This window comes from Tympanuchus pallidicinctus, unplaced genomic scaffold (assembly GCF_026119805.1).
Source record: "Tympanuchus pallidicinctus isolate F22 unplaced genomic scaffold, pur_lepc_1.0 scaffold4, whole genome shotgun sequence".
In the NCBI taxonomy this organism is placed as follows: domain Eukaryota; kingdom Metazoa; phylum Chordata; class Aves; order Galliformes; family Phasianidae; genus Tympanuchus; species Tympanuchus pallidicinctus.
The window spans coordinates 45,261,565-45,287,253 of NW_026294758.1; the positions used below are offsets into that span (position 1 = coordinate 45,261,565).

A 25,689-nucleotide genomic window follows, 5' to 3' on the forward strand; every position below is an offset into this window, starting at 1 on the left:
CAACTTCATGCATGTCAGCTAGAATCTTTGCATGACTATTAAAATACAAAATTCTGTCTACATGTCAGCTTCCTTTGGAGTTAGTTTAGTCCTTGCAACCCTTGCATGCTAGCAGAAGCAAAATCAAAATTATCTCTTCCTTGGAATTGCATTTCATACATCTCCATCTTTGTCATAGCACTGAAAACATTAAGTAGCAGTTGGCTCTGATACGCTTGCACAGACACAAATTGAGTCCGACAGGACTGATGTCTCATGGACTTCGCTGTCATTTGAAATGCTGGCATGAGAATGGTAGCAATGAAAGGGGGGAGCTGGTGTCTTCAACACTTTCTCTGTGAAGATTTCTTAGATTTGTATTTTTTGATAGCAGAAGCTGATTGAAGAGAGAATTTAACAAAAGAGATTCATAACAGCACTAGTTTTCTAACAGCTGCTCCTGTCTTTTCTTCCTTCTTGAGCAGATTCTTTGAACATTGTGCTGTACTTTAAAATGGGCTGTTTATACCACCCACAAATCTGTAAGATCTATCTAGTGGAATGGCAATTAGTATAATTTTTCTCCTCCCTTTTAGTTTTTATCTTCGATGCTTAGAAACTACTTGTGTGGTAATGAAAAAGATAGCATCTGCTGTCTTTATTGTGCTTAAGCTAGACTTCATACTTGCCAAAGTTTATGTGTTGTAGGCCCTTGGAAAAGTATTTCAGTGACAATCATAGAATCATAAAATGGTTGGAAGAGACCTTTGAGAATATCTTGTTCCAATCTCCCTGCTTGGAAGAGACATTTGAGATTATCTAGTTGCAATCTCCCTGCTGTAGGCAGGGACACCTTCCTGTAGACCACGCTGCTCAAAGCCCCACCTAGTCTGCCCTTAAATACTTTCAGGGAGGGGACATCCACAAACTCTCAGGGCAACATGTTCTCACCACTCTCATATGAAAGAATTTCTTCCTGATATTTAGTATATATCCACCCTCTTCCAATTGAAAACCATTTCCCTTTATCCTATTGCTACGTGCCCTTCTAAAAGATCCCTTCCCAGTTTTCCTGTAGATCCCCTTGGAAGGCCACAGTAAGGTTGCCCTGGAGCTTTCTCCTCCAGGCTAAACCTCCCCAAACCTTCTCAGCCTGTCCTCATAAGGGAGATGCTCCAGCCCTCTTGTCAACTTTGTGGCTCTCCTCTGGACCTGTTCCAACAGTTCTTGAGTTGGGGGCCCCTACTCCAGCTCAGTGGTCATGAAAGCAGAGTAGAGGGAATTAGAGAATCATCTCCCTTTACCTGTTGGCCAAGTTTCTCTTGACATAACCCAAAATACAGTTGGCTTCTGGGCTGCAAGCACACACTGCCAGTTCATGTTAGATCTTTGTCAACAGTTTACGGGCTGGTTTGGTTCAGTTCCATGACTAGTGGGGCGGAGGGATTTTGCAAAATCCACTCCTCTGGAAAAGGGAAACAGGGGACCCAAAAATAATTTAAAACAGTGGCAACAATCTGAGGAGAAACAAACTAATTTACTAAATATAGTATCGGAATGCAATGTAGCACACTATAATACAATTTAATTAGAATTGAAGCTAATAAATCAAATATAATGAGAGAGAGAGAATGTCTGAAAGGTGGAAAGACCTCTCCATAACATTGAAGTGAGATGTGCAGTCAGGTTGAGCAGCAGGGAGATGAAGAAGAACAGACTATGAAGAGCACATCAGGTGACCTTACCTTGGGGTTATATCTCCTCTCTGACTGCAAAGCCACCTGGGGAATGTAGTTCTTCTCTTCCAGACAAGTATCCGGAACTTGAGCATTAACAGTTAAAGTCTCAGTGCACTACATGATGTTATGATGTAGAATACCGATAACCAATAATCATAAAACCATGACAGTCTTTCATCAGCTGACACCCTGAAATTCTTCCCAGGGTTGCTCTCAAGCTATGCTCCGCCTGACCTGCGTCTGTGCTTGGGATTGGCCCTACCCAGGTGCAGGAACTTGCACTTGACTTTGCTGAACTTCACAAGGCTGACAATGGACCCTCTTCTCAAGCCTATCCAGGTCCCTCTGGATGGCATAATAATCTCCAAGTAGCCTGACAACATAATCAGGTTATTTGGAGATATCACTATTATTTTTATGTTTTTAAATTTCTATCATTGCTTAGATGCAATGAGCTTATAATGAGCATAGCACTGCTTTTTAAAGGCAGGTACTTGAGTTATAGCTCTTTCACCATATCATATCCAGTTGTGGATCACAGTAAATGAGGTTGTACATACTCGAATCTCATCTGTTTATTTAATGCTAGATTTTTTATTTTTATTTTTATTTTAATGCTTAGCATAATTCACACATGTAGAGGAAATTACAACAGGAATTTTGACCCCCAGGAATTGTTTAATATGATAGCACTTGGTGTCTGTCTGTTAGAATGCCTCGTGAAGTAGATTTAATTGTGTTATTCCTACCAGACTCCAAAGCATTAACTCTCAGTATGCTGTTTGCAAATGGACTTTTATCCATTTACTGAATCCACTTTGAATCCCTTCTTGTAAAATGAGTGTTCCGGTGCTGTATTACATACTTCATTAAAAATGACGATTCATATGATTCAAAAAGTGTTGTGGAGTAGAAGACAATTCAGGGAGCCTTGAATCCTTGAAATCCTTGAATCCTTGAAAAAGTACACTGCAAAATGCATTGGACATACGAACATATACTGTATGTTCTGTCTTTTCATACACACCAATAGCATGAACCAAGTTCCTTTTCTTTCATTCTTACCCTTTTGTCTACTAAAACATTTGCTTTGTTCCAATTTGCAAATGTTGAGAAAAATTGGACAATTTCTGCCCTATACCTGCTAACCATATTTCTCTCTTTCTTTTATCTGTTCCACAGGCTCTGAAAATATTTCATCTGAAATTTCAGACTGGACAGACTCACAGTGGCTTCTGAGCCAGTGAGAACGAGGCTGCCAAAGCATGCTGGTGCCAAGCTGTTGGATGATGCACGTAGTCAGGCCAGTGGTGGTGCTCCTGTGCTTGCTACTCTATGCTGATGCTGAAAGTAAGCTTATTGTTCATTTGTGCCTAGATCTTGGCCAGGATAAACAAACAGTTTTGTTTTCATCTGGTGTTTACTATGTGTCTCTGAATGAGCCTCTTTTTGATTAATTCTTAAAACACTGTAAGATACTCTCTAGATCACAGCCAGTATTTGAAAAGGATTATTTATGGTACTTCCTTACCATTCTTCTAAAAGCCTCTTTTCTTAAGCAACTAATGGTCCCTCTTGGATGCGAAGACTGTTGCTATAATGTTATGTAGTAGAAACAAAGACCAGTTTTACTCGACAAACATACATTACATTTGTTTGATGCATCTGTCATTCCTTAACTATTTATTTCTTTGATTTGATTAAAAAGAAAAAAAGCACCACCACCCTTTTCCCCCCCGCAATTAATATTCATTGCAATTAAAATTCCAGGTCTTTGTAACTACAACAACAGCTGTTGTAATTTATTATTTCTGACAGCTGTTGTGGAGTACAGTATCCAAACAAATCATGTAGAACTGACAACTTAGTGGCTGGCCCAAATATGTGACAATTTAGTTGGAAAATACAACTATGTTCACTTGTACTTAGGGAAGGGAGGGAACTATTGGATTTTGGTCAATTAGTTTGACTATTTTTTTTTTTGGTAAATCACTAGGGCTACCTTGTCTACACGTGCTGTTTCTCCTAGCTGTCCTGTGACTTCTTGAGAAATAATGTACAAATGCAAAAAGTGAGGTTTACTACAGACTGACTTGTTCAGTTGATTCAGGGATATTTTTCAGTAGATATTTGTGATTCTGTACACCAATCAACAACTTCATTACAACGCTGACTTTTGAAGACTTGTATTTTTCTATGCATGTTTGTAAAACAAAGGAGCAGTTGAAATAAGTAGTAACATAAAACACAAAATCAACGTAAGTAACATTAGATAAGTAGGTTCTCAGTAAAGGCATGTTGAAGAGCTTCTTATCACTCTACCTGCACTCCAGGTATACTAAGTTATAGCAATGTAAGAGATGCAAAATTTTTCCAATTCTATCCATAATAAGACTGTTCTTAAAACTATAATAATATGAAAGTTAAAATAAATGAAAAAAAAATATGAGCAAAATGTACATATTTGTAGATTACTGACAGTTGAGATTCTTTGGTATCTTTCCAGGTAGATAATCAATTGGAATAATTGTATCTAAGTTGAAGCCAAGGACATTTTAACATTATAGCCAGCAAAGTATTAATTAGGAAAAGGGCCCGTGTGCTGGCAGTTTCTGGAGTAATAGCATATTACCTATTTTAAAAGTAAATTCTTAGCTTAGGAAATACAGATTTTATAGTCTTGTATACCTTTTCTGTTTCAGGTAATAGAATAGCTAACCTCCAGTAGACTAAAATATAATTATTTTTGTTTTGTCTTTGGTCAGGTATTAATTTGCAAAAAGACAGTCAGAATCTAGAATATTCTTTAGTCCTGGAGGAGGGAGGTGAGGGGGATGGTAGGGGTGAGAGTAGTTTTTTCTAAGAATAGTGTGGCATTTAGTTTAAAAATAGCTAGTTTATTTAACTACTCACTACCTTATTTAAGAAAACTCTATTGTGATTCTTACTAATTTTAAATAAAACAAAACAGAAAAGAAATTGTCTTTTGTCCTTTGCTACTTGAGTTAGAAGGACTTCCCAGTGTAGCTAGAATTGATGGAGTCTCATGCAGTAAATGTATGAAAAGCAACATGTTTTTATGTGAGAGATACTCTTGTTGAAAACAGCCTGGACATAACGTCTGAAATAGATACAGAGAATAAGTGAAAATGACATAGCAGTAATATTAATTAATTGTAGGAAACTAAGATTTTTAAAACAAGATTCTAAATATTTTTATTTTTCACAGGGCTAGCATGCTCTCCTGACTGGAGAAAAAATGCTAAAATCTCTTAATGATAAAAGATTAAATTTCTTGCTTCCATATTTGCTTGAGGAGGGATGATGAACCTTTTTGTCTGGAAGTGCAGTTTCTAGAGTAATTTGTTGGCTTAATACTTTTGATTTTATTTGAATTTCGAAAGGTACATTTCTATGGACCACACCTGTTTTACTGTTGTGAAGGGTTTACCACTTGGGTAGTAATGCTTTTAATTTATATTAGTCTGCAGAAGGTGAGTGAGCTTGATGTGAATATTCACTTATACAGAAGGCTTTTATTTAATTTGCCCCTCTCTTACTTTATGGGAAAATCTCTATTTTCTTCTTACAAAATAAAAAATGTTACTGAGTGTGGAAGTTGCCCAAAATTTTTATAAATGCATGTGTACAATTTTTACAAGAACTCTACAGTTAAAACTGATTTTTCAGTTCAGACATGCTTTTCTGCATTTTGTTTCATTTCCAAAGAATTTAGTTTAAAAGGTGGTAATTTAATAATGAGAACAAAAGCTAACGTAAGATTTTCTTCTCTTTCATTGACTTGGATTAAATTCCAACTTGAAGTATGTGATACTTTAATACTAGCTAAAGAGTTCTTGTACTGAATACCATACATCTTCTCCATTAACATATGAAAATAAAGACAGACTGTTATTTCCAAGCAGTTAGTAAGCTTTGAATTTGCATGGATGTTTATTTATATGCATACAGATGTCGTTCATCATACTATATGAAGTATCATGATATATATGCATTTATGGGTCTATACTGTGGAGAATCACGGTAATGTTTCACTCTCGCACACTTTATTTGGGAGATATGCTGAGTTTCCACAAGACAATTATTTTGTAGGTTGAACATAAGCACAACTTTCTTCTGTGTTGTCATGTGTCTAGAAAGATGTTTAATTTGTTCTCTGATGGATTTCTTGAGGATTTGAGGCAAAGTTCCTGCTCTGCTGGAGTTGATCTATCTCCAAAATTGCAGATACTGCTCCTGTTTCTATAGCTCTTTGTGTAAGGATTTCAGACCCTAGTGTTTTCTAGACCTTCTTTTGAAATTTTTCATAAATAGTTGGCAAGACTACCTTATTCCATTTTAGTAAGAACATATAGTAAATGAGACAATGGGGACAAAAAAAAATGTCTTTTTTTTTTTTTTCATCTACATGTAAAGGCTGTGTCTTGATAAGGAATAGCAAGTATATCCTGAAACTTCTACTACATTATATTTTTATCTGGAATAATGAATACATGCTCTTCTCATCACACTGTGGTATCACTATTGTGTGAAATCCAATAGGAAGATTACTTACTTGTCCTGAAGAGGCTTCTAACAGTATTACTTAGTACTTCTTTTCTATTTAAATGCTATTCTCACAGATGAACACGAGAATGAGAATTGTTTGGTTTACATCATCTTCTACCTTGATTTTAGAAAGGAATTTGATACTGTCTCCCATGGCATCCTTCTAACAAAGCTGAGGAAGTGTAGGATACACAAGTGGACAGTGAGGTGGGTTGAGAACTGGCTGCCTGGCAGAGCACAGAGGTTGTCGTTGGTGGTGCAGAGTCTGGTTGGAGACCTGTAACCAGTGGTGTCCCCCAGGGGTCTGTGCTGGGTCCGGTCTTGTTCAACATCTTCAATGACCTTGATGAGGGGATGGTGGCCACCCTCAGCAAGATTGCTGATGATACGAAGTTGGGAGGATTGGCTGACACACCTGAAGGCTATGCTGCCATTCAGCGAGACCTGGACATGCTCGAGAGCTGGGTAGTAAGAAACTGGATGAGGTTCAACAAAAGCAAATACAGAGTCTTATACCTAGGGAGGAATAATTGCATGCACCAAAATGAGCTGCTGGAGAGGAGCTCTGCAGAGAGGGATCTGGGCATCCTGGTGGACAACAGGTTGGCCATGAGCCAGCAGTGTGCCCTCGTGGCCAAAAAGGCCAATGGCATTCTGGGGTGCATAAAAAAAGAGTGTGGCCAGCAGGTCGAGGGAGGTGATCCTCCCCCTCTACTCTGCACTGGTCAGGCTTCATCCGGAGTACTGTGTCCAGTTCTGGGCTCCCCAGTACAAAAAAGACAGGGATCTCTTGGAGAGACTCCAGCGAAGGGCCACAAAAATGGTGAAGGGCCTGGAGCATCTCTCCTATGAAGAAATGCTAAGTGAACTGGATCTATTTAGCCTTGAGAAAAGACGACTAAGAGGGGATCTAATCCAGGTTTATAAATATCTGAGGTGTGGGGGGCCATAGTGGTGAGTCCAGTCTCTTTTCAGTGGTATATGGAGACAGGACAAGGGGAAACGGACACAAGCTGCAGCATAGGAAGTTCCACACAAATGTGCGCAAGAACTTCTTTATGGTGAGGGTGACGGAGCACTGGAACAGGCTGCCCAGGGGGGTTGTAGAGTCTCCTTCTCTGGAGATGTTCAAGTCTTGCCTGGATGCCTACCTGTGCGACCTGGGGTAGGGAACCTGCTTTGGCATGGGAGTTGGTCTTGATGATCTCTAGAGGTCCCTTCCAACCCCTACAATTCTGTGATTCTGTGATGAAATACCTCAAACTCTGAAATACACTGACACTAGCTGATGAACTTACTTGTGGCCTTTTGTCAGTGGAATGCAATATAAAATTGCCAGAAAGTCCTTCCCTAGCTGGCTTGATGAGGACATCATGCCCCTTATGTAAGTGGCCAAGATCTGATTCTGAATTTTAGAAAAAAGTATTTAAACTTGACTAAACAAAGTAAGCAATATTCAAAGGCTGCAAAATCATTTCACTCCTTTATTTCTAGTTAAATATATGTAGCTGTAGAAAATGTAAAATCTCAAGCAATATGACTTTTTTTTTTTGTTTGAGTTGTCTTCTTTATATTTTGTAATATATGTTATGTGTAGTTATATATTTATAAACATTTGTTTAGCCTTCTGTTTGTAGAAGTACAGCCTGCTGGTTTACAGTATTTATCATTGGATGCCTTGCTCTCAATAGTACAAAAGGCAGCTAGGTTAAGACAATCCTTATCTACTGTGAAATTAGTAATATCACAAAATTTTTCATAAGAAAAGAGAGCTTTTCTCATGTCTGCTAAATTAACTGGCAGAGTTTACTTAACTAAAAGTTTTCTGCTGACATTGATCCGTTTGATAACACTGGTAACATCTGAACTTGCATGAATATTTATTTATGTACATACAAATGTCACACATTATATGGTATACATTAAGCGGTGTGCCAGATATGCACTTATTGGCCTACACATAGCACTGCTTTAATGGCATGAGCTGTCTGTCTTACCAGTTTGAAAGACTGTAGAGCTTGTAGATAGTCACAGAGATCATTTATTTAACAGATTTCTGTTCAAACTACATAATATGATATTACATTTCTTTATGACCTCTGTAACGATGAGATATCAAGTCACTGAGTTCAAAGAAAGGTGTTTCTTGTAAAATGTTTGTTCCTGGGCTTTCTTCTTTAAATTAATTTGTGTTAGTAGAATCTAACGCATTGCTGTAGGTGTAATTCATCCTACTTAGTGATTTTAGCAAACACACAGGACATAATGATAATTTTCACCATTCCCCCCATCCTAAGAAAGAGTTCTACAGTTTCTGCTACATTCCAGTATTTTTTTTTCTGTTTATTTTTTTCTTTGTTCTTCGTTGCACAGCTTCTGTTCTGACATTTTGCTTGTGCTGCTTCTTTTGATGTTATGTCTTAGAAGATAGCCACAGTTCTTTCTTCATTCAGTAGAAATTGTTGCAACTGACAATAAAAAGGCAAATTTAATATTAACAAAATATTAACAAAAAATACTAACCATAAAGAATGCATTTCTTGTGTACTAGTTCCATTCCCAGTTGTCTGAACACTTTGTTCATAGTTCCAGAGGCATGCATCAGCTATCATGCTATATGATGGAAAACTCATTAAGATTTGTTGTAGAATCAGGAACAGCTGAAAATTTGCTGACAGGCCAGTGATAACCTTTAACAAATGCAAGGACTGAGACAAATTCTCTTCTAAACAGGATCAGGAAAAGGTAGTTTGATATTGGTGGAATTAAATAAGTTTCCTTTTTTTCCTTTTTTTTTCTTTTTTTCTTTTTTTCTTTTTCAATTTGATTCCTTCATTTTATTCAGCTTTGTTTTTCAAAGAACACTTGTTTCTGTTACAGCTGATGTAATTACATCTCTTATAATTATTTGACATTTTTCAGCAAGGCAAAACACATTCAGGCAGTCCACATTCAAATCTTTACTTCTAAAGACTACTGTATTAAATGATAGATCTTCTAAAATGATTATGTTGTTGAAATTAATTATTCTGTAGTAAAACTTGCAATTGGACATGTATGGTTTACATTATAAAGGGAGGGAGGGAGGGAGGGAGGGAGGGAGGAAGGAAGGAAGGAAGGAAGGAAGGAAACAACAACAACAAACAAAACAAAACAAAACCAAGCAACTGTTTTCCGGAATAGCTTATTTTAGGTTTTCCCCTCAATGTCTGAAATTGAGATAGGAGTGTCCATTTTGACAGTGAATTTCTGAGTAACAGATTCAGCAAATCTCGAAGTATCTGAAAGTATATAGAAAGATTGCCATGAATTCTTGTTCCCAGACTTTCAGGAAACTCCTTCCAAAATTACTGATTTATGGGAATGTTTTGCATTCTGTAAATACTGTCTGCCTGATGTTGCATTTTTACAAACTATACAGAAGAAATGTTTCCTAATATCCAATCTAAACTTCCCCTAGCAAAACTTTAGGCCATTTCCTCATGTCCTGTTGATTTTTACTTGGGAATAGAGACAGACTTCCACCTTTCTACAGGCTTCATTGAGGTAGTTGTAAAGGGCAATAATGTTTCTACTGAGATTTATTTTCTTCAAGCTAAATAATTCCTGTTTTCTCAGCTGCAGCTTGTGGCTTGTTCTCTATACTCTTCACCAGCTTCATTGCTCTTCATTGGGCATGCTCCAGCACCTTGATGCTATTTGTGTAGTTAAGGACCCTAAAGTGGACACAGTATTTGAGGCGCAACTTTATCAGTGCTGAATACAAGGGATGGTAGCTTAGGTCATCTCCTGGCCGCACTTCTGATACAAGCCAGGATGCTGCTGGTCTTCTTAGCCATCTTGGCACACTGCTCACTCATATTAAGATGGCTATTGACCAATATCCTCAGGTCCTTTTCCCTCAGGCAGCTTTCCAGCTACTCTTCCTCAGCCTGTAGCATCGCATGGGGTTGTTGTGACCGAAGTGCAGGTGATGGCAGTTAGCCTATTGGAATGCCATACAGCTGGAAAAAAATGTGTTTATTTAGTCTATTCAGATCTCTCTGCAGAGTGTTCCTGTCCTCAAGAGCATTAGCATTCCTGCATAACTTGCTGACATCTGCAAGCTTACTGAGTGTGCACTTAATCCCTTTGTACAGATCATTGATAAAAATATTGAAGAAAAATTGCCTCAGTACTTATCCCTGATAAAACCCATGTGTGACCAACCTCAAATTGGATTTAGTGCTATTCACCATCCACTCAGAAAGTTTCTTACCCAGTGAAGTCTATGCCCATGAACAGCCAGATTCTCTGGGAGAATGCTGTGGAAAACAATGCCAAAAGCTTTATTAAAGTACAGGTATGCAACATCACAGCCTTTCCCTCATCCACTATGTGGGTGACCTTGTCACAGAAGGAGATCAGCTTAGTGAAGCAAAACCTGCTTTTCATAAACCCATGTTGACTGAGTCTGGTCACCTGATTGTCCTGTGTGCTGGCGCTCAAGAACTAGTGCATTACCTTTTCTGGCACCAAGGTCAAGCTGACAGACCAGTAGTTCCTCAGATCCTCCTTCTGACCCTTCTTGTAGGTGGACACCATATTAGCTAGCCTCTTGGCACCTGGAATGTTTCCATATAGACAGGACTAATGATAAATTATGGAAAGTGTACTTATGAGCACTTTCATCAGTTTCCTCAGTACTCTTGGTTACTTTAGTCTTTTTTTCATCCTTCATCACTATGAATTCTTCCATATCCAATAAAGATTATAGATACACTGTAGTCTTGCTTTTTTTGCAAATGTATTTGTAAAATAATTTTTAATTATCTTTAATCATAGTAGCTATATTAAGTGCCAGTTGGGCTTTGGCCCTTCTGATTGTGTTACTGTAGAGCCTCATAACATCTTCGTAATCCTCCTAAGTAGCCTACATATTTTTCCAAAGGTTATAAACTCTTTTTCTCCCTGAGTTCTAGCTAAAACCCTCTGTTCAGCCAGCCTTGTCTGATTCAGCCAGCCTCGTCTGATTCCCGTCTGACTTGTCTTTAAGCAAATGGAGATGGCCAGCTCCTGATCCCTTCAGATTATCTTCTTTAACAAGGCCAAAGTCTGCCCTCCAAAATTCCAAGATGAAAGTACTGCTTACCTCCTTCTTTAGCTTTCCAATGATTGATGCCACATTTATTTTGTGCTACAAGGAAGGTCCCACCTAGGTCAATATTTTCCCTCCAATAATTTCGTACATGTTTTCGAAAAATATACAAAGCAGTTGTTGAGAATATTTGCAAATGGTTCTATATCTGAGAGAAAAATAGTTATTTGAACTCATGCTTTAGAGAAAATCTATATATTTAAGCTACTACAAATGTAAAGTCAAACAGGTAAAAAGGTAAGAATAAAAAATACAGTTCCGACAGTTCAGAATAGACTAGTGTCTTTGGGATGATTTTGAAAATTAACTTTTTTTTTGTGTGTGTGTGTGTGTGTGAAAATGTCCTTGTGTTACAGTGCAGCTGTAGTGTCTACCACTATATTTTGATCCATAAACAAGGACAAAGTAAATGTACCAACTTAAACATAACTTAAACATGCATACGTAGGCCTACTGAGGTTTATAATGCAGTGTAAATCTAATCCATTAAAGAAATGATTGTTGACAAACTGGAGAAAGCGCAGGGAAGTGAAACATGTAGATTTATGCTGAGGAAATGCTTACTAATCTTTTTTTTTAAATTAAGTTAGTTTATAAAGATTACTGAAAGCTTAAGACAGCTAATGTAGATATGCTTTTATGTACAGAAGAAGGTAGCTGCTATAGACAACTTTGCTTAATAAGTTTGAGGAGAATTTAACAGTAGACACAGAGTCACAGAATCATCTAGGTCGGAAAAAATTCCAAGATCATCCAGTCCACCCACACAGCCACCATGAATATTTCCCCACTTAACTATGTTCCTTAGCACAACATCTAAATGTTTATTGAACACCTCCAGGGACAGTGACTCAACCACTTCCCTGGGAGGACTGTACCAGCATCTGACCATTCTCTTGGAGAAGAAAATTTTCCTAATGTCCAAACTGAAACTACTCTCGTGCAGCCTGAGGCCCTTCCCTTTAATCTTATCTCTTGCTATTTGAGAGAAGTGGCCAACCTTCACCTCACCACAACCTCCTTTGAGGTAATTATAGAGAGTGATAAGGTGTCCCCTGAACCCTCTCTTCTCCAGACTAAACAATCCCCATTCTCCCAGCTGCTTCTCATAAGACATGTTCTCCAGACCCCTCACCTGCTTCTTTGCGCTTCTCTGAACACGCTTCAGGGCCTTGATATCTTTTGTGTAGTGAGGGTCCTAAAACTGAACACAGCACTCGAGGCGTGATCTCACCAGGGCTCATTACAGAGGGATGATCACATTCTTGCTCCTGCTGGCAACCCTATTTCTTGTACAAGCAAGGATGCCATTGGCCTTCTTGGCTACCTGGGTACACTGCTGACTCATGTTTAGCCAAGCGTCAATCAAGACCCTGGTCTGTTTCTTCCATACAGTCTTGCAGCTACTCTGCCCCAGGTGTGTAGCATTCCATGGGACTTTTGAGACTGAAATGCAGGACCTAGTACGTGGTCTTGTTGAACGTCTTAAAATTGGACTCAGCCTAGCTATTTTGCCTATTGTGATCCCTGTGTAGGGCTATCCTACCCCAATGCAGATTGATACTTCTTCCCGACTTGATGTTGTCTGCAAACTTTCTGAGAGAGCGCTCAATTCTCTTGTCCAATCAAGATTCATCAATCAAGACATTAAATAGGACAGGCCCCAGTACTGACCCCTGAGGAACACCATTCATTACCAAACACAAGGTGGTTCTCCAGCAGGTTTTTTACCCAACAAGTAGCGCACGTGTCCAAGCCATGGGCTATCAGACTCTTTAGGAGAATACTGTGGGAGACAGAGTCAAAGACTATGCTGAAGTCTAGGCAGACTACACCCACAGCCTTTCCCTCATCTACCAGGTTGGTCACTCAATCATGGAAGGAGATTATATTGTTCAAGCATGGCATGTTTTCACAAACCCATGCTGGTTAGGTCTGATCCCCCAGTTGTCTTGCACATGCTGTGCAATCTCTCTCAAGATGATCTGTTCCATAATCTTTTATGACAGTGAGGTCAGGCTGATGGGCCTTTTAGTTCCTGAGATCCCCCGTATGACCCTATGATCTGCAGATGGGGTCACATTGGCATGACTCCAATTCTCTGAGACCTCTCCAGTTCACCAGGAATTCTGATGGATTGAGGAATGTGTCTTGACAATCAATTCCACCATCTCGCTCAGCACCCACAGGTGGGTTCCTTCTGGCCCCATGGACTTGTGGCAGTTCAGGTGAAGTAGTAGCTCTCTGTTTCCATCTGAATCATTGAGCATTTATTCTGCTCCCCATCCCAGTCTCCTACTCAGGGGATAGAGTACTCCAAGGATATTTGGTCTGACTTGTAAGAACAGATGTAAAGAAGGTCTGGAGAACCTCAACATTTTTCTTATCCTCAGTGATCATGTTTTCTGCCGCATCCAGTAAAGGCTGGAGATTCTCCTTAACTCTCTTCTTACTATTAATATATTTATAAGAAAGCTTTCAGTTCTCTTTTACCTCAGTGGCAAAGCTGAGTCCAAGCTGGGCTTTTGCCTTTCTAATTTTCTCCCTGTATATCCTAACCATTTTTTTTGTACTCTCCCCAGGTTTCCCTTCTTTTCTTCCACAGAAAGTAGACTCTTTTTCTCCCAAAGGCTCATCAAATGTTCCCTGTTCATTTGTGCAGTTTTCTGTTTTCTTCCCCATTGGCTTATCTCCTGAATCTTTAAGACTTCTTTCTCGAGGAGCGTCCAGCCTTCTAATAGCTAGTTCTGGGCAACTACAATATAACTATTGGATTGGACCGCTGAAGAGACAGTTTGCTAATATATATCAGAATTTACTCAGATTAAGATTGGAGGTATTTAAAAACTGAGTATTGCATAGTCATTTGTCTCGCTCCAATTTATAGGAGGGAGAGAAGGTTCTTTTGTTATCTATATACCCGGCGTGAGAGTTAGAAGCAACAGTTCAAATATTGGTCTGACCAGTTTATCACAAATCTTAGTCAGGGAAATGGGGAAGAGGAGGGCAGATACTATTATGAATTAGGGTAATGGGGAAGGGAAGGAGGGTGATAGAAAAGATAGGAAAGAAGAGGCAAGGAGTCTTTATAGGCAGCAAGAGGGACATAGTCACCACCATGGATCCAGCGAGATTCGTAGTTCAGTCTTTGATCTTCAGTAGTGGTGGGTCGTCAGCCATTGTTGTTCTATTGACGACGAAGGACGACCACAACCATGGTGATGATGGCCCTTTTTCAATGCTTCAAAGTGGTTGAGTCAGCTGTCTTTGGAGTGACAGCTCAAATCCAAAGTGGTTGCGTCAGCTCTCCTTTGAGTGGCAGCTTCTGGCTCTGGGATCTCGGCAGAAACTCCTTTGTTCCTATCTTCCTGGCCTTGCCAGCAGATAAGAGGGAGCAGGGAGGCGCCAGCTTGTATCTTGCCTTCACAGGATACAATGGCATTGTCCCCCAGTCTTCCATAGCAAACAGGAGTTATTTGGTAACAGGCTAGATCTTTTGCCAGTAAACAGTCCTGAGCACTATCTTCCGAAGGTAAACAGCTCCAAAGATGTAAAATTGTCCATATAGCGATGTTGATTGCCACACAACATCCATCACTTGCCTCCTCAACAAAATACCTAAAGAAGCAAGCTTTGAGCCAAAAAAAAAACCAAGAAGGATTCTCACATCATTATAAGAGTGACAAGGATAATCCACTTGACATAATTTGTTTTAAATCTGTGAATAAATCTGAGTGAAGAAAGGAAAGGAGGAAATTATTCATTATGGTGTAAAATTTAGTGCATCTTCATCTTGGGAACTGTAATACTAAATAAATCTAAATTCTCGAAGAGACACAGCCAAGTTAGCTAAGGTACAGAAAATAGCCCAGGTAAAGGCTGGAGTTCTGGAAGATCGGAGCTCAAGAAACATTTGTACACTACTCTTTAGAAATATGGTTTTAATTATGCTGCAGAGGCAGGAGTTTAATTCAGTGATCCTTGTGGGTTTCTTCCAACTCAGGATATGCTATGACTGTATATTCTATGATTTTATGATGGAACAGCTGCCACATGTGAAGAAGCTGATAATGTTTTACTGGATGTCTTCTGGTGTTTACATTTCATAAACCAAGAAACATTAGTGGAAAATCTTTATCACATATCTTTTTTACCTTCCTTTTTTTTTTTAATACAATATTTTGTCTTCAGATGTACTTTCTGTATAAAGTGTAACGTGTCCACTGACCTTTCTCAATATCAGTGCTCTGATGAAAATGACTTAAAGGTTGCAGCATCTAAAAATGTTTGCATTAGCTGAAAAACTAGACATAGATTGCAATTAAGAAAGACTTTTCAAGGAAGATGATATTCTGTCTACTGTATTAGGAAGAATTTTTCAGATTAAGTTGATAAGAATTTTCCTAAAAATTAAACACGGTCTATATATATTTTTTTAAAATTAAAATTTTCATAGGAAATTAATTCAGATTTCCTTAAAATAATTAATCAGTACACTAATTAAGGAATAATTTGATATTAAAAGTGTTTATTAAAATTTTAATTACTGTAGGAAAAAACATGTACTTACATTATCCCTTTTACAAACCTCAGTAAATGCTTTTAATCAGTAAATACTTAGCAAACAAGGTGCTTGAAAAAAAGTCTTCTTATCATTTATTGTTCTGATAAATGTTTATTATTTTGTGATCAGCTCTTTACATTGTACCAAATTCAGTAATTCATGAAGTAAGGTTTTCTAATTTTCTGACAAGAAAATGCAGCTATGCTATTTTATTAATGTATTATACAGCTGTTTATTGATGCAGATCTACAATCACAAATTGTATTGTTAGTTGTAAAGAAGGTGGCCACACCATGATGGTATGCCTGATTCTAGTACCTGAATATTTGTTCAGACTCATGGTTTATAATAAATTATTTTGTAATTACTACATCTCAAATAGTTGCTGTTGAAAACTTTTTAAAAACAATTAATTGTAATTTTTTAATTAATGTCTTTACATAGAAAAATAAAACTGATTTTTTTTAACTGTTACTTTCACTAACCCTATTTTGCTAACCAAAAATCATTCTCTTGTATTCATGACTTGCATTCCATTTAGCATTAGTCATTTTTTTTGTTTGTTTTTTGTTTTTTTTTTTTAACTCATGGATTGTAGGCTCCTAAAAATAGTACAGTGAAATGGAGCACTTTGGAAATATATAACTATAATGCCTGTAGAACGAGTATGCTAAAGATAGCTTTTAGTTTTACATGAAAAGTGTGTGGAATTTTCCCTAATAAAAAATCTTTAAGAAAAAAATGTCATGATTGTAAGTTGTTTGACAGCAACTTTGCAGCTACACAAAGCAGGAGCTCATTTACTCAGCTAAGGAAATCAGCTAAGTATCAATGACACCTCATGATCAATTTAGGGAACTCAGAGGTTATGGGCAGATAACAGCTAGAATGAGAACTATGATTTGCATTAAAATTGATCACTGAATCTTTTTAGAATGTTTTGCATATCATATGATTGAATGGAAAGAAAGTATTTCTTCCCTACGGGTAGATTCTTCTAGTGATTAGAAACTAATTTATAGTTCTATTTTAAACTTCTTTGTTTCCTCCATAATGAATGTGAATATATGAATTGAAGATATTGAGAATTTTTAACTAAACAACTAATTTTCTTATCTGATTTTGACATGTGGAAGTTAGGAAATGTGGGTAAAATAAGTAAATATTGATTTTATAAAAATATCAGATTTTCAAAGTTAAAATATACTCAGATTCCCAACTGCAGAAATCTGTCTTAGTTTGTTAAACTTTGCAATAACCAAAAAATTCCACCTGCAGTCTGAAATACTCCAAATTGTCTTTTCCGATCAGATAATTTTGTATATATTCCTCTTCAATATTTTCTGGTCAAATGATAGTTCATAGGTACCTTTGTTATTGCATTTTATTTTATTATATTTTATTTTATTGTGTTGAGTATATCTGTCAAATCTTTAGCTTCCTATAGCATTATGATTGTTGTTTGCTCTTTTTTGTTTATCACTGGGTGTGTGCTTCAATGTCTTGTTCCTCCATGTAAAATACACTGTAACTTTCAGGGAAACACGCACTAATCTTGAAGCCTGGGGATGAAGAGTTTCAGTTGTTTAGATGTTAATAGATCTGTCTTAACTTTCCATTTTACAAAAAAAGCATTCTGAAGTATCAGTAAGAATGGAAAAGTATTATCTTATGTAAAAGACAACGAATATAAAAAAAAATAATAATAATCATAATTGTACATTATTATTTACACATAAGATTTAATATTATTTGCTTCTTCAGTGATAAACAGAATGCAAAACTTCAAGCTCAAACTTCAGAGCTGTTCTCTTTAAGCAGTAGATCTCTTAAAGCAGACTGAACTGCTGTCTCTTATTTATAGATCAGCTTCAGAAATGATGCTTATTAAGCATCTGATTGTAGAGGACAAGGGATGAATCAGGACTAATGGATTCAAAAGAAAAGGGTCTCTTGTCTTAATTATTTTCACACATGTCACTCCTGCACCCTATCCTAAGCTAACTTTTCTCAGGTAAGTTAATAATCTTGACTGTACTTGTTTCTCTTAACCAGTATATTTGGACATTACAAGTAAATGTTAATAACTTATGTCTTTGAAGTGAGAAAAAAAAAATGATCAAGGGAGTCACATAATCCCTGCCACTTAGGGGAATATTTCTAGGAAAATACTGGACAGGTAATTCATAGTTTCAAGGGAAATTGGTGTCTTTGACTATACAGACAGTGAGTTCTCAGCTGCTTCTAAAACAGAGATAATTTTAGAATTCAACTGCAGTTCAAGTTCTAACAACAGATGCAGAAAACCAAAAAAAGCTGATATTTCATAGCATACACTTAATCATTTATATTCAAATGCTATGAATTTGAACCTCTAGGAAGGATCTTATGCCCCAGGCTTGTGAAATTTTTTCACTGATGTCCATTTCTGATTACAACACTAGTGTTTCATTAAAGATAAATAAATTATGCAATTTTTTTATTTTATTTTTTTAATGCTAAAGTTATATTCCTTTAATTAATTTCCTCTCTTTAGAATATACACATGGTCCAGAATAGATAATTAACTTGATAATGATTTAACGATTTTTTGAAAAGTGTCATAAATACCATTTAACTGTAAACAATATTTTAGGATAATTTAAATCATACCATTATAGTGCTTATCTCTAAATGTTTCTTTGAAGACAGTGTACAAACTCCAAAAATTAATCAGTTTTCCATTTTCTACTAGAAAACCTTAAATTACAAAGACAACAGAGTCTGTCATCTAATATTACTTCTGCCTTTACCTCTTTCCCTCTTTTTCCCTATTTTCTGTGCTTTTTTTTTTTTTTTTTTTTTTTTTTATGTTTTTATTTCTTCTTAATATACAGTTCCCAGTCCAATGCATTGAGACAATGGGTATACTGCCCCTACACCTCAGCTGTTGAATTCTGATATATAAAGCTGGAGTGCTTTCTGACATGAAATGAAAGCCAACAGAGATGACTTTGAGATGTGTGCATTTTACACTGAGGTTATAAAAGGGGAAGTGCTCGTATGCTGGCCAGTGGGCCTGTATGAGATCGCTGTGTTCCAGTAAGCTCAGTGACAATCATACCTGTGTCTCACTACCCATGTTTTGTGGCATCAGACAGTGTTGTGTCATGAATCGTCCTGTTAATTCACCAGTTCAGAATTTTATAACTTACCTTTCTACTTCTTTTACACATCCCTTTTCCCGTTCAGATGTTTTCTAGTTTCTAGCTCCTCCACTCATCCCTCAGCATTTAAAGTAAGAATCAAATTTTTAAAATGTCTGTGGAATCTGGTACTGAATTGTCAATTATGCAACACAGAGAAGATTTGAAACAGGAAAAACCACATGGAAATAATAGACTGAAAAATTAATCAAAGAAATTTTATCTAACTTGCAGAAACTCATTAGAGAAATTTTACTGAGCATCCAGTGTGAACCTCCTGTGGTGCAGATTTCTGCCATTCCCATGTGCTTTGTCGTTGTTGACTATAGTTAATAGTACTGTGTAGGCATTTGTTCACAGATGTATGCTTTGTAAAAGTGCTTTGGACACAAGATGATTAATGTTTTGCGTCAGTAATACTACCTCAGCCATCTTCTTGTATATGGCAACCCTGCCTCTGTCCGGAGTGTTGGAATTTGATGATCTTTGAGGTCCTTTCCAATGCAAGATATTCTGTGATTCCATGATCAACCTTTCCCTACTTGAGATTATAATATTGAACCTGCACATCAAATCAAATTCAGTGATTGAAAAATTGTTACTAGTAATTTGTACTTGATACTCCTGTATCTGGTAGTACTGATTAAACTACAAGCCAGCTCACACTAATCTGTTATAGTTGTATCAAAATAGTGATCTTTTAAAAACCACATTGTTAATAGTGGCTGATTTCTCAAATTTATGAGACAGAGGTAGCAATATTCTTCCAAAATGGAAAATTCTTGTAAGTAAAGCAGAATGCAATTTGTAATTTTCTTGCTTAAACTCTAAAAATAGTTCATTAATTTATGTGTGAATTTTTTTGCTTTGTTTAGGGGACTATGTTGGATATACTTAAGACTGATATTTTTCCTTAGGTTAATAAAGGATATGAAATGAAAATTGAGAACTTTGTAAACCTAATACCTTAAATAAAATGGGATCCTGACAGACGAAAAATTGAACATGAGCAAGCTGTGTGCTCTTGCATCCTGAAAGGCCAATGGCATCCTGGGCTCCATCAAAAGAGGGGTGGCCATCAGGAAGAGGAAGGTGATTGTCTCCTTCTGCTCTGCACTTTTAAGTTTTTGTCTGGAGTATTATCTCCCATATTGGGGCCCCGAGCACTGGAAGCATGCAGAACTGTTGGAGTAGGTCCAGAGGAGGATTAACATGATCAAAGGGCTGGAGCACCTCTCCTGTGAAGAAAGTTTGAGGAAGATGGGCTTGTTCAGCTGGAGAAGAGAAGGCTCCAGAGACCTGCTGTGGCCTTCCAGTACTTGAAAGAAACTTACTAGTGGAAGGGGAACTGATTCTTTATTCTGTCTGATTGTGATAGCATAAGGGAAAATGGCTTTAAGCTAAGAGAGAGGAGATTTAGGTTAGATGTTAGCAAGAATTCTTTTACACAGAAATTGATGAAGCACTTGAAAAGCTTGCCGGGAAAAGTTGTGAATGCAGCATCCTTAGAGGTGATCAAGATGAGGTTCTATGGTTCTAAGAAAATATGTCATCAAAACAACACACAAAGTAGCTTTGTGTGTACTCAATGAATATTAAGATGTTATAATTACAAAATAAACAAAAGAGTTTGGCAAAGCAGATAATGATAACAAAAAGAGAATAGACAGAAAGCTTACCCCTATCCTGGGCTCACTTACAAAACACCAGCAGAACAGATCTCCAGAAGAGGTCCTTCCTGACTGATAGCCAGCTTTTAAATACTGTACATTTTGTACTGGCTCCCCAGTACAAAAAAGACAGGGATCTTTCAGAAAGAATCCAGCGAAGGGCCACGAAGATGGTGAGGGGCCTGGAGCATCTCCCCTATGAAGAAAGGCTGAGTGAACTGGGTCTGTTCAGCCTTGAGAAAAGAAGACTGAGAGGGGACCTGATCCAGGTCTATAAGTACCTAAGGTGTGGGGGGCAGAATGGCGAGGCCGGACTCTTTTCAGTGGTGAATGGAGACAGGACAAGGGAAAATGGCCAAAAACTGCAGCATAGGAAGTTCCGCATAAATGTGTGCAAGAACTTCTTTATGGTGAGGGTGACGGAGCACTGGAACAGGCTGCCCAGGGAGGTGGTGGAGTCTCCTTCTCTGGAGATGTTCAAGACCTGCCTGGATGCCTACCTGTGCGACCTGCTGTAGGGAACCTGCTTTGGCAGGGGGGTTGGTCTTGATGATCTCTGGAGGTCCCTTCCAACCCCTATAATTCTGTGATTCTGTGAAATGGAGCCAAGCTCCACCCCTTCCAGCAGCACAGGTGAATTGCTTTCACCTGTGCTCCTCTGGCTGACTCAGTGCTCGCCTCAGGTGATCAATCAGAGGTTTAGGCCATGACTCAGCAGTTCCCATACATTTTGTTATTCAAAGAGACCTGATCAGTGCAGAGAAATGGGCTGACAGAAATTTCATGAATTTCAAGAATGGGGATTGGGAAGCTTTGAACATGAACATCAGCAATCTTTTAAATACCTAGCATGCTTGAAGCTGACCAAATAGAATGCAGCTTAACAGAAAAGTGCTTGTGGTGCTGCTGAATAAAATGTTGACCATAAACCTATAATGCTGCTGTAACATAGCCAACAGCTTCCTGGGCTGATGGAATGGGATCATTCCTGTCTACACAGTTCTGGTCAGATGTATCTGGAGTGCTGGGTCAAATGTTGGACTTCTCATAAAGAGAAACATGAGTACACTAGAGTGAGTCCAATGAAGGGTCACAGATATTAATGAAAAAGGACACTGGCCATGCAAAGGAAAATTCAGAGGTAGAATCATTTGTGCCAAAGTTAGAAGTCTCAGGGAAATCTTGTCCATGCAGAAGATGGAATCAGACTCTTCTCACAAGGGCCTTGTGACCGTATAAGTGGCAAAGATCACAAGCTGAAATATAAGAATTCAAGAAAATGTAAATTATTGTTTTTTTAATTATTATTTTAGTTTGAGGGTGACTTAGCACTGGTAAAGAGTGGTCCAGAAAGGTCTCCATCCATAGCAGTATTTAAAACTGGACAGAGCATGGCCATGAGCAACTTTCCAGAGCTGGCCCTAGTTTGATGGTGGACTTCTATTAGACATTCTCCAGATGTAGCTTTCAGCTTTAGCAAATCTGTAGTTCTTTGACAATTAGCACTTAGATTTTAACTTGCCCTTTTAATGTAGCATTTCAGCTGTTAACATGAAAACTTCGGAATGAAGTATTACTAAGGATACTAGTTTTATGGCAGTGGAGTCATAGAATCGTAGATTCATAGAATGGTTTATGTTGGAAGTATTCTTAAGGATCATTGAATTCCAACCACCCTGCTCATTAGATCAGGCTGCCAGGGCTTTGTCCATCTTGGCCTTGAATGCTTCCAGGGGTGGTACATTTCTCTGGGCAACCAGTTCTTACTCCTTACCACTCTCTGAATAAAGAATGTATTCCAATATCTGTCCTAAATTTCCCTCTTTAAAGCCATTCCTCCTTGTCCTTTCACTATCAGACCATATATAAATTTTCTCCCCTTCCTTTTTATGAGCTCCTTTTTAAGGTACTGGAAGACCATAGTGAGGTCTCCCTTCTCCAAGGTAAACAAGCCAACTTCTTCAACCTTTCTTAATAGGAGATGTGCTTGAGAGCTTTGATCAGGACCAGGACCTCCAGGTCCTTCTCTGCACGTCTGCTTTCAATGAGTTCTTCTCTCTGTACTCATGAATGAGATACTCTCAATTCAGGTGCAACACATTTCACTTGACTTTGTTAAACCTCAGGTTGTTATGTGCCCATTTTTCAAGTCTATCCAATTCTCTCTGTATGATGTCCTTCCCTTCTGTTGCTTCAAGTGCACCACTCGGCATGATGTCATCAGCAAACTTGCTGTGAGCACACTCAATCCCACTGTCGACAAAATTGATTGAGATGCTGAAGAGTACCCATCCCAAGATGGACTCCTGAGGGACACCACTTGTGACCAGTCTCCAGCCGAGCATAGAGCCATTGATAATAACCTTCTGGCTATGACCATTCAACTGATTCTTTATCCATTGAATAGTCCAGCTTTCAAATACAAATCTCTCCAATTTAAACATAAGGATGTGGTGTAGGACCATGTCAAAAACCTTTCACAAATCCAAATAGACAGCATCTGTTACCTTTCCTTTGTCTAGTAAACTGTTTCTCCATAACAGAAAGCCATGTTAGATCAGGCACCATCTGTCCTTGGTGAAGATATGTTGAACAGGAGGAACACCTCCTCATCTCACATGTACACTAACATCTCTTCCAGGATGATCTGCTCCACTATCTTCATAGGTACTAACATGAGGGTCATCAGCTTGTAATTCCCTGGGTCTTCCTTTCTCCCTTTCTTCGAAGTAGGAGTGTTGTTTCCCTTTTTCCAGTCACTGGCGACCTTGATGACAGCCACAATTTTGGTAACAACATCAGCAATTCCTTCAGGACCCTGGGATGCATGCCATCCAGCCCTGTAGACTTGTACACACTCAGCCTCATGGTCTTGGGCTTACAATGGTCTCACAATGGTAGGGTTTTTGCTTCCCCAATCTTGCCTAGAATTTCAGGGATACAAAACACATGGTAAGCCATACTGACAGTGAACACTCAGGCAAAGAACTCACTAAGTACCTTTCGAGGAAATCAGTTGTCTCTTCTCATATATCAAGGGGGTACAATCTTTTTTGCATGTCTATTATGACCAATGTATCTAAAGATTTTTTTTTTGTTATTTTTCACATCCTTCACCAAGTTTAATTCCATCTACATGTTGGCTTTCCTTATCCTATCTCGGCGCATAGGGACAGCATTCCTATATTCTTTCCAGTACACCCATCCCTAATTCCACTGGCTATGTTGTCTTTTTCCCTCAGTTTGACCAGCAGGCATAAGTAAGACAAGCTAGGCATAAGAATGAGAGATTGTACACTATGAATAAATTTCACAAGCTAAAAGAAAAAACAAAAACACAAAACCAGACCAAAACAAACCAACAAAAAAAACTAAACACCCACACAACTATTTCATTAACAGAAAGGAGAGAGAAAAAAAAAAATAAGATTAAATGTCTCTCATAAAAATTTAACATCACAGTATTTACAGCAGAAAGCAAACCAAAACATTGAAAATGTTAATGGAACCATAAGTAATCACTAGAAAAACAATGACAGAGATAAGTGACACACAAAACTACAAAACCTACTATTTCTTTCATTTTTTTTCTATCATTTGCGTCCTTACAGCTAAGAACTACATGGTCTTATTCTTGCATGCATCACTATCACTTCAAGTGCTATGAACATCTGTGACAAAATATCCACTATACATTTTAGCTGAAAGAATGATCTTTTTTTCATAAATATGTTTTCTAAATAACTGTTGTTATGTGTGTGAGTGAAATTTCGAACAAATGAAGTCAGCAGGAAAAATCTAATCCAAAGTATAGAGTCCAAGACTTGCATCTTTCTTTTCATTTACTCTCTGAAACACTCTGTCAGAGTTCCAAATGGAGGATGTAATTCACTGGCACACATTAATCTGCTACATATGAGCTGAATGCTGTAAAAGCTAACAAGACATCAGTTAAAGTATTTCAGTGCTAAATTTTGATCATCACATCAGACCTCCATTTAATCACAGTCTCTTATGCCATTTGAACAGTGTCTTTACTGTTTTACTTTCTCAACTGCTTGAGTCTAAAACTTTAAGGTAAAAAGTTTGTGCATTTAAGTAAAAGATAGAATAAGGTTAATGATATCAAATTGTGTACTACATGAAATACCATAATTTTAGAGATACTTGAACTTGTTTTAATAATTAACAAGTATCTGTAATTTGCTCTTAAAGGATATATAATTTCCTATAGAAAGATATATATATTTTTTTCTTTTGGAATCAGGTTCATTTTCAATCCTGAATTGGCTTTTATTAACGCTTTCTGTATTTTTTCCATTCTCTGATTTTATAATCAACTTTTGTACAAGAGAAAGAGAAATATTATTTTTAAATGTGTGACAAAAACTAGTTCTATTAGGTGGGCACCAAACTGTTGCTTAAAATGAGCTGAAGCAAGATTTATGTATATATCATATTGAAGTTAAATTTCTGTAATTATAGTCACAGAATATTTTTTTCTTCTGTTCACTGTTAGATGGAACTACTAGTCCATTTTCACAATGATGAGGTGGTGATGAGGGCTTCATAATACATGGCATAATCTCTCACAATTGTTACAAATAGTAAAAGCACATTTAGATACATCTTGGCCATTAATAGCTTTCTTCTAGTCTATAATGGTGCCATGTAATTCAAAAATTCAGTGTGCGAAGATTGTGAATTGTAAGAAGCAGAATTTAAATACACTAAAATGGTAAGGCAGTTACTTGATGATCATGAATAGTGTTCTAAAATGAAGAAAAAAAACCCACCACCACCCTGCTTTTGATCCCCCTAGACTGCCTATTTTATTATGCCATAA

The 25,689-nt window shown here is 37.6% G+C and overlaps 1 protein-coding gene across 17 annotated transcripts in view; it reads left to right on the forward strand.

Annotated features, from left to right (window-relative positions):
* PTPRD (protein tyrosine phosphatase receptor type D) overlaps positions 1 to 25,689 on the forward strand; it is a 1,183,295-nt gene that overhangs the window by 909,353 nt on the left and 248,253 nt on the right. For all 17 annotated transcript variants that reach the window (XM_052700439.1, XM_052700447.1, XM_052700441.1 and 14 more), the window contains one exon: positions 2,901 to 3,068. In XM_052700439.1, coding sequence (XP_052556399.1) covers positions 2,984 to 3,068 — 85 coding nt within the window. In that variant the 5' untranslated portion in view covers positions 2,901 to 2,983. The remainder of the gene's footprint in view (positions 1 to 2,900; positions 3,069 to 25,689) is intronic.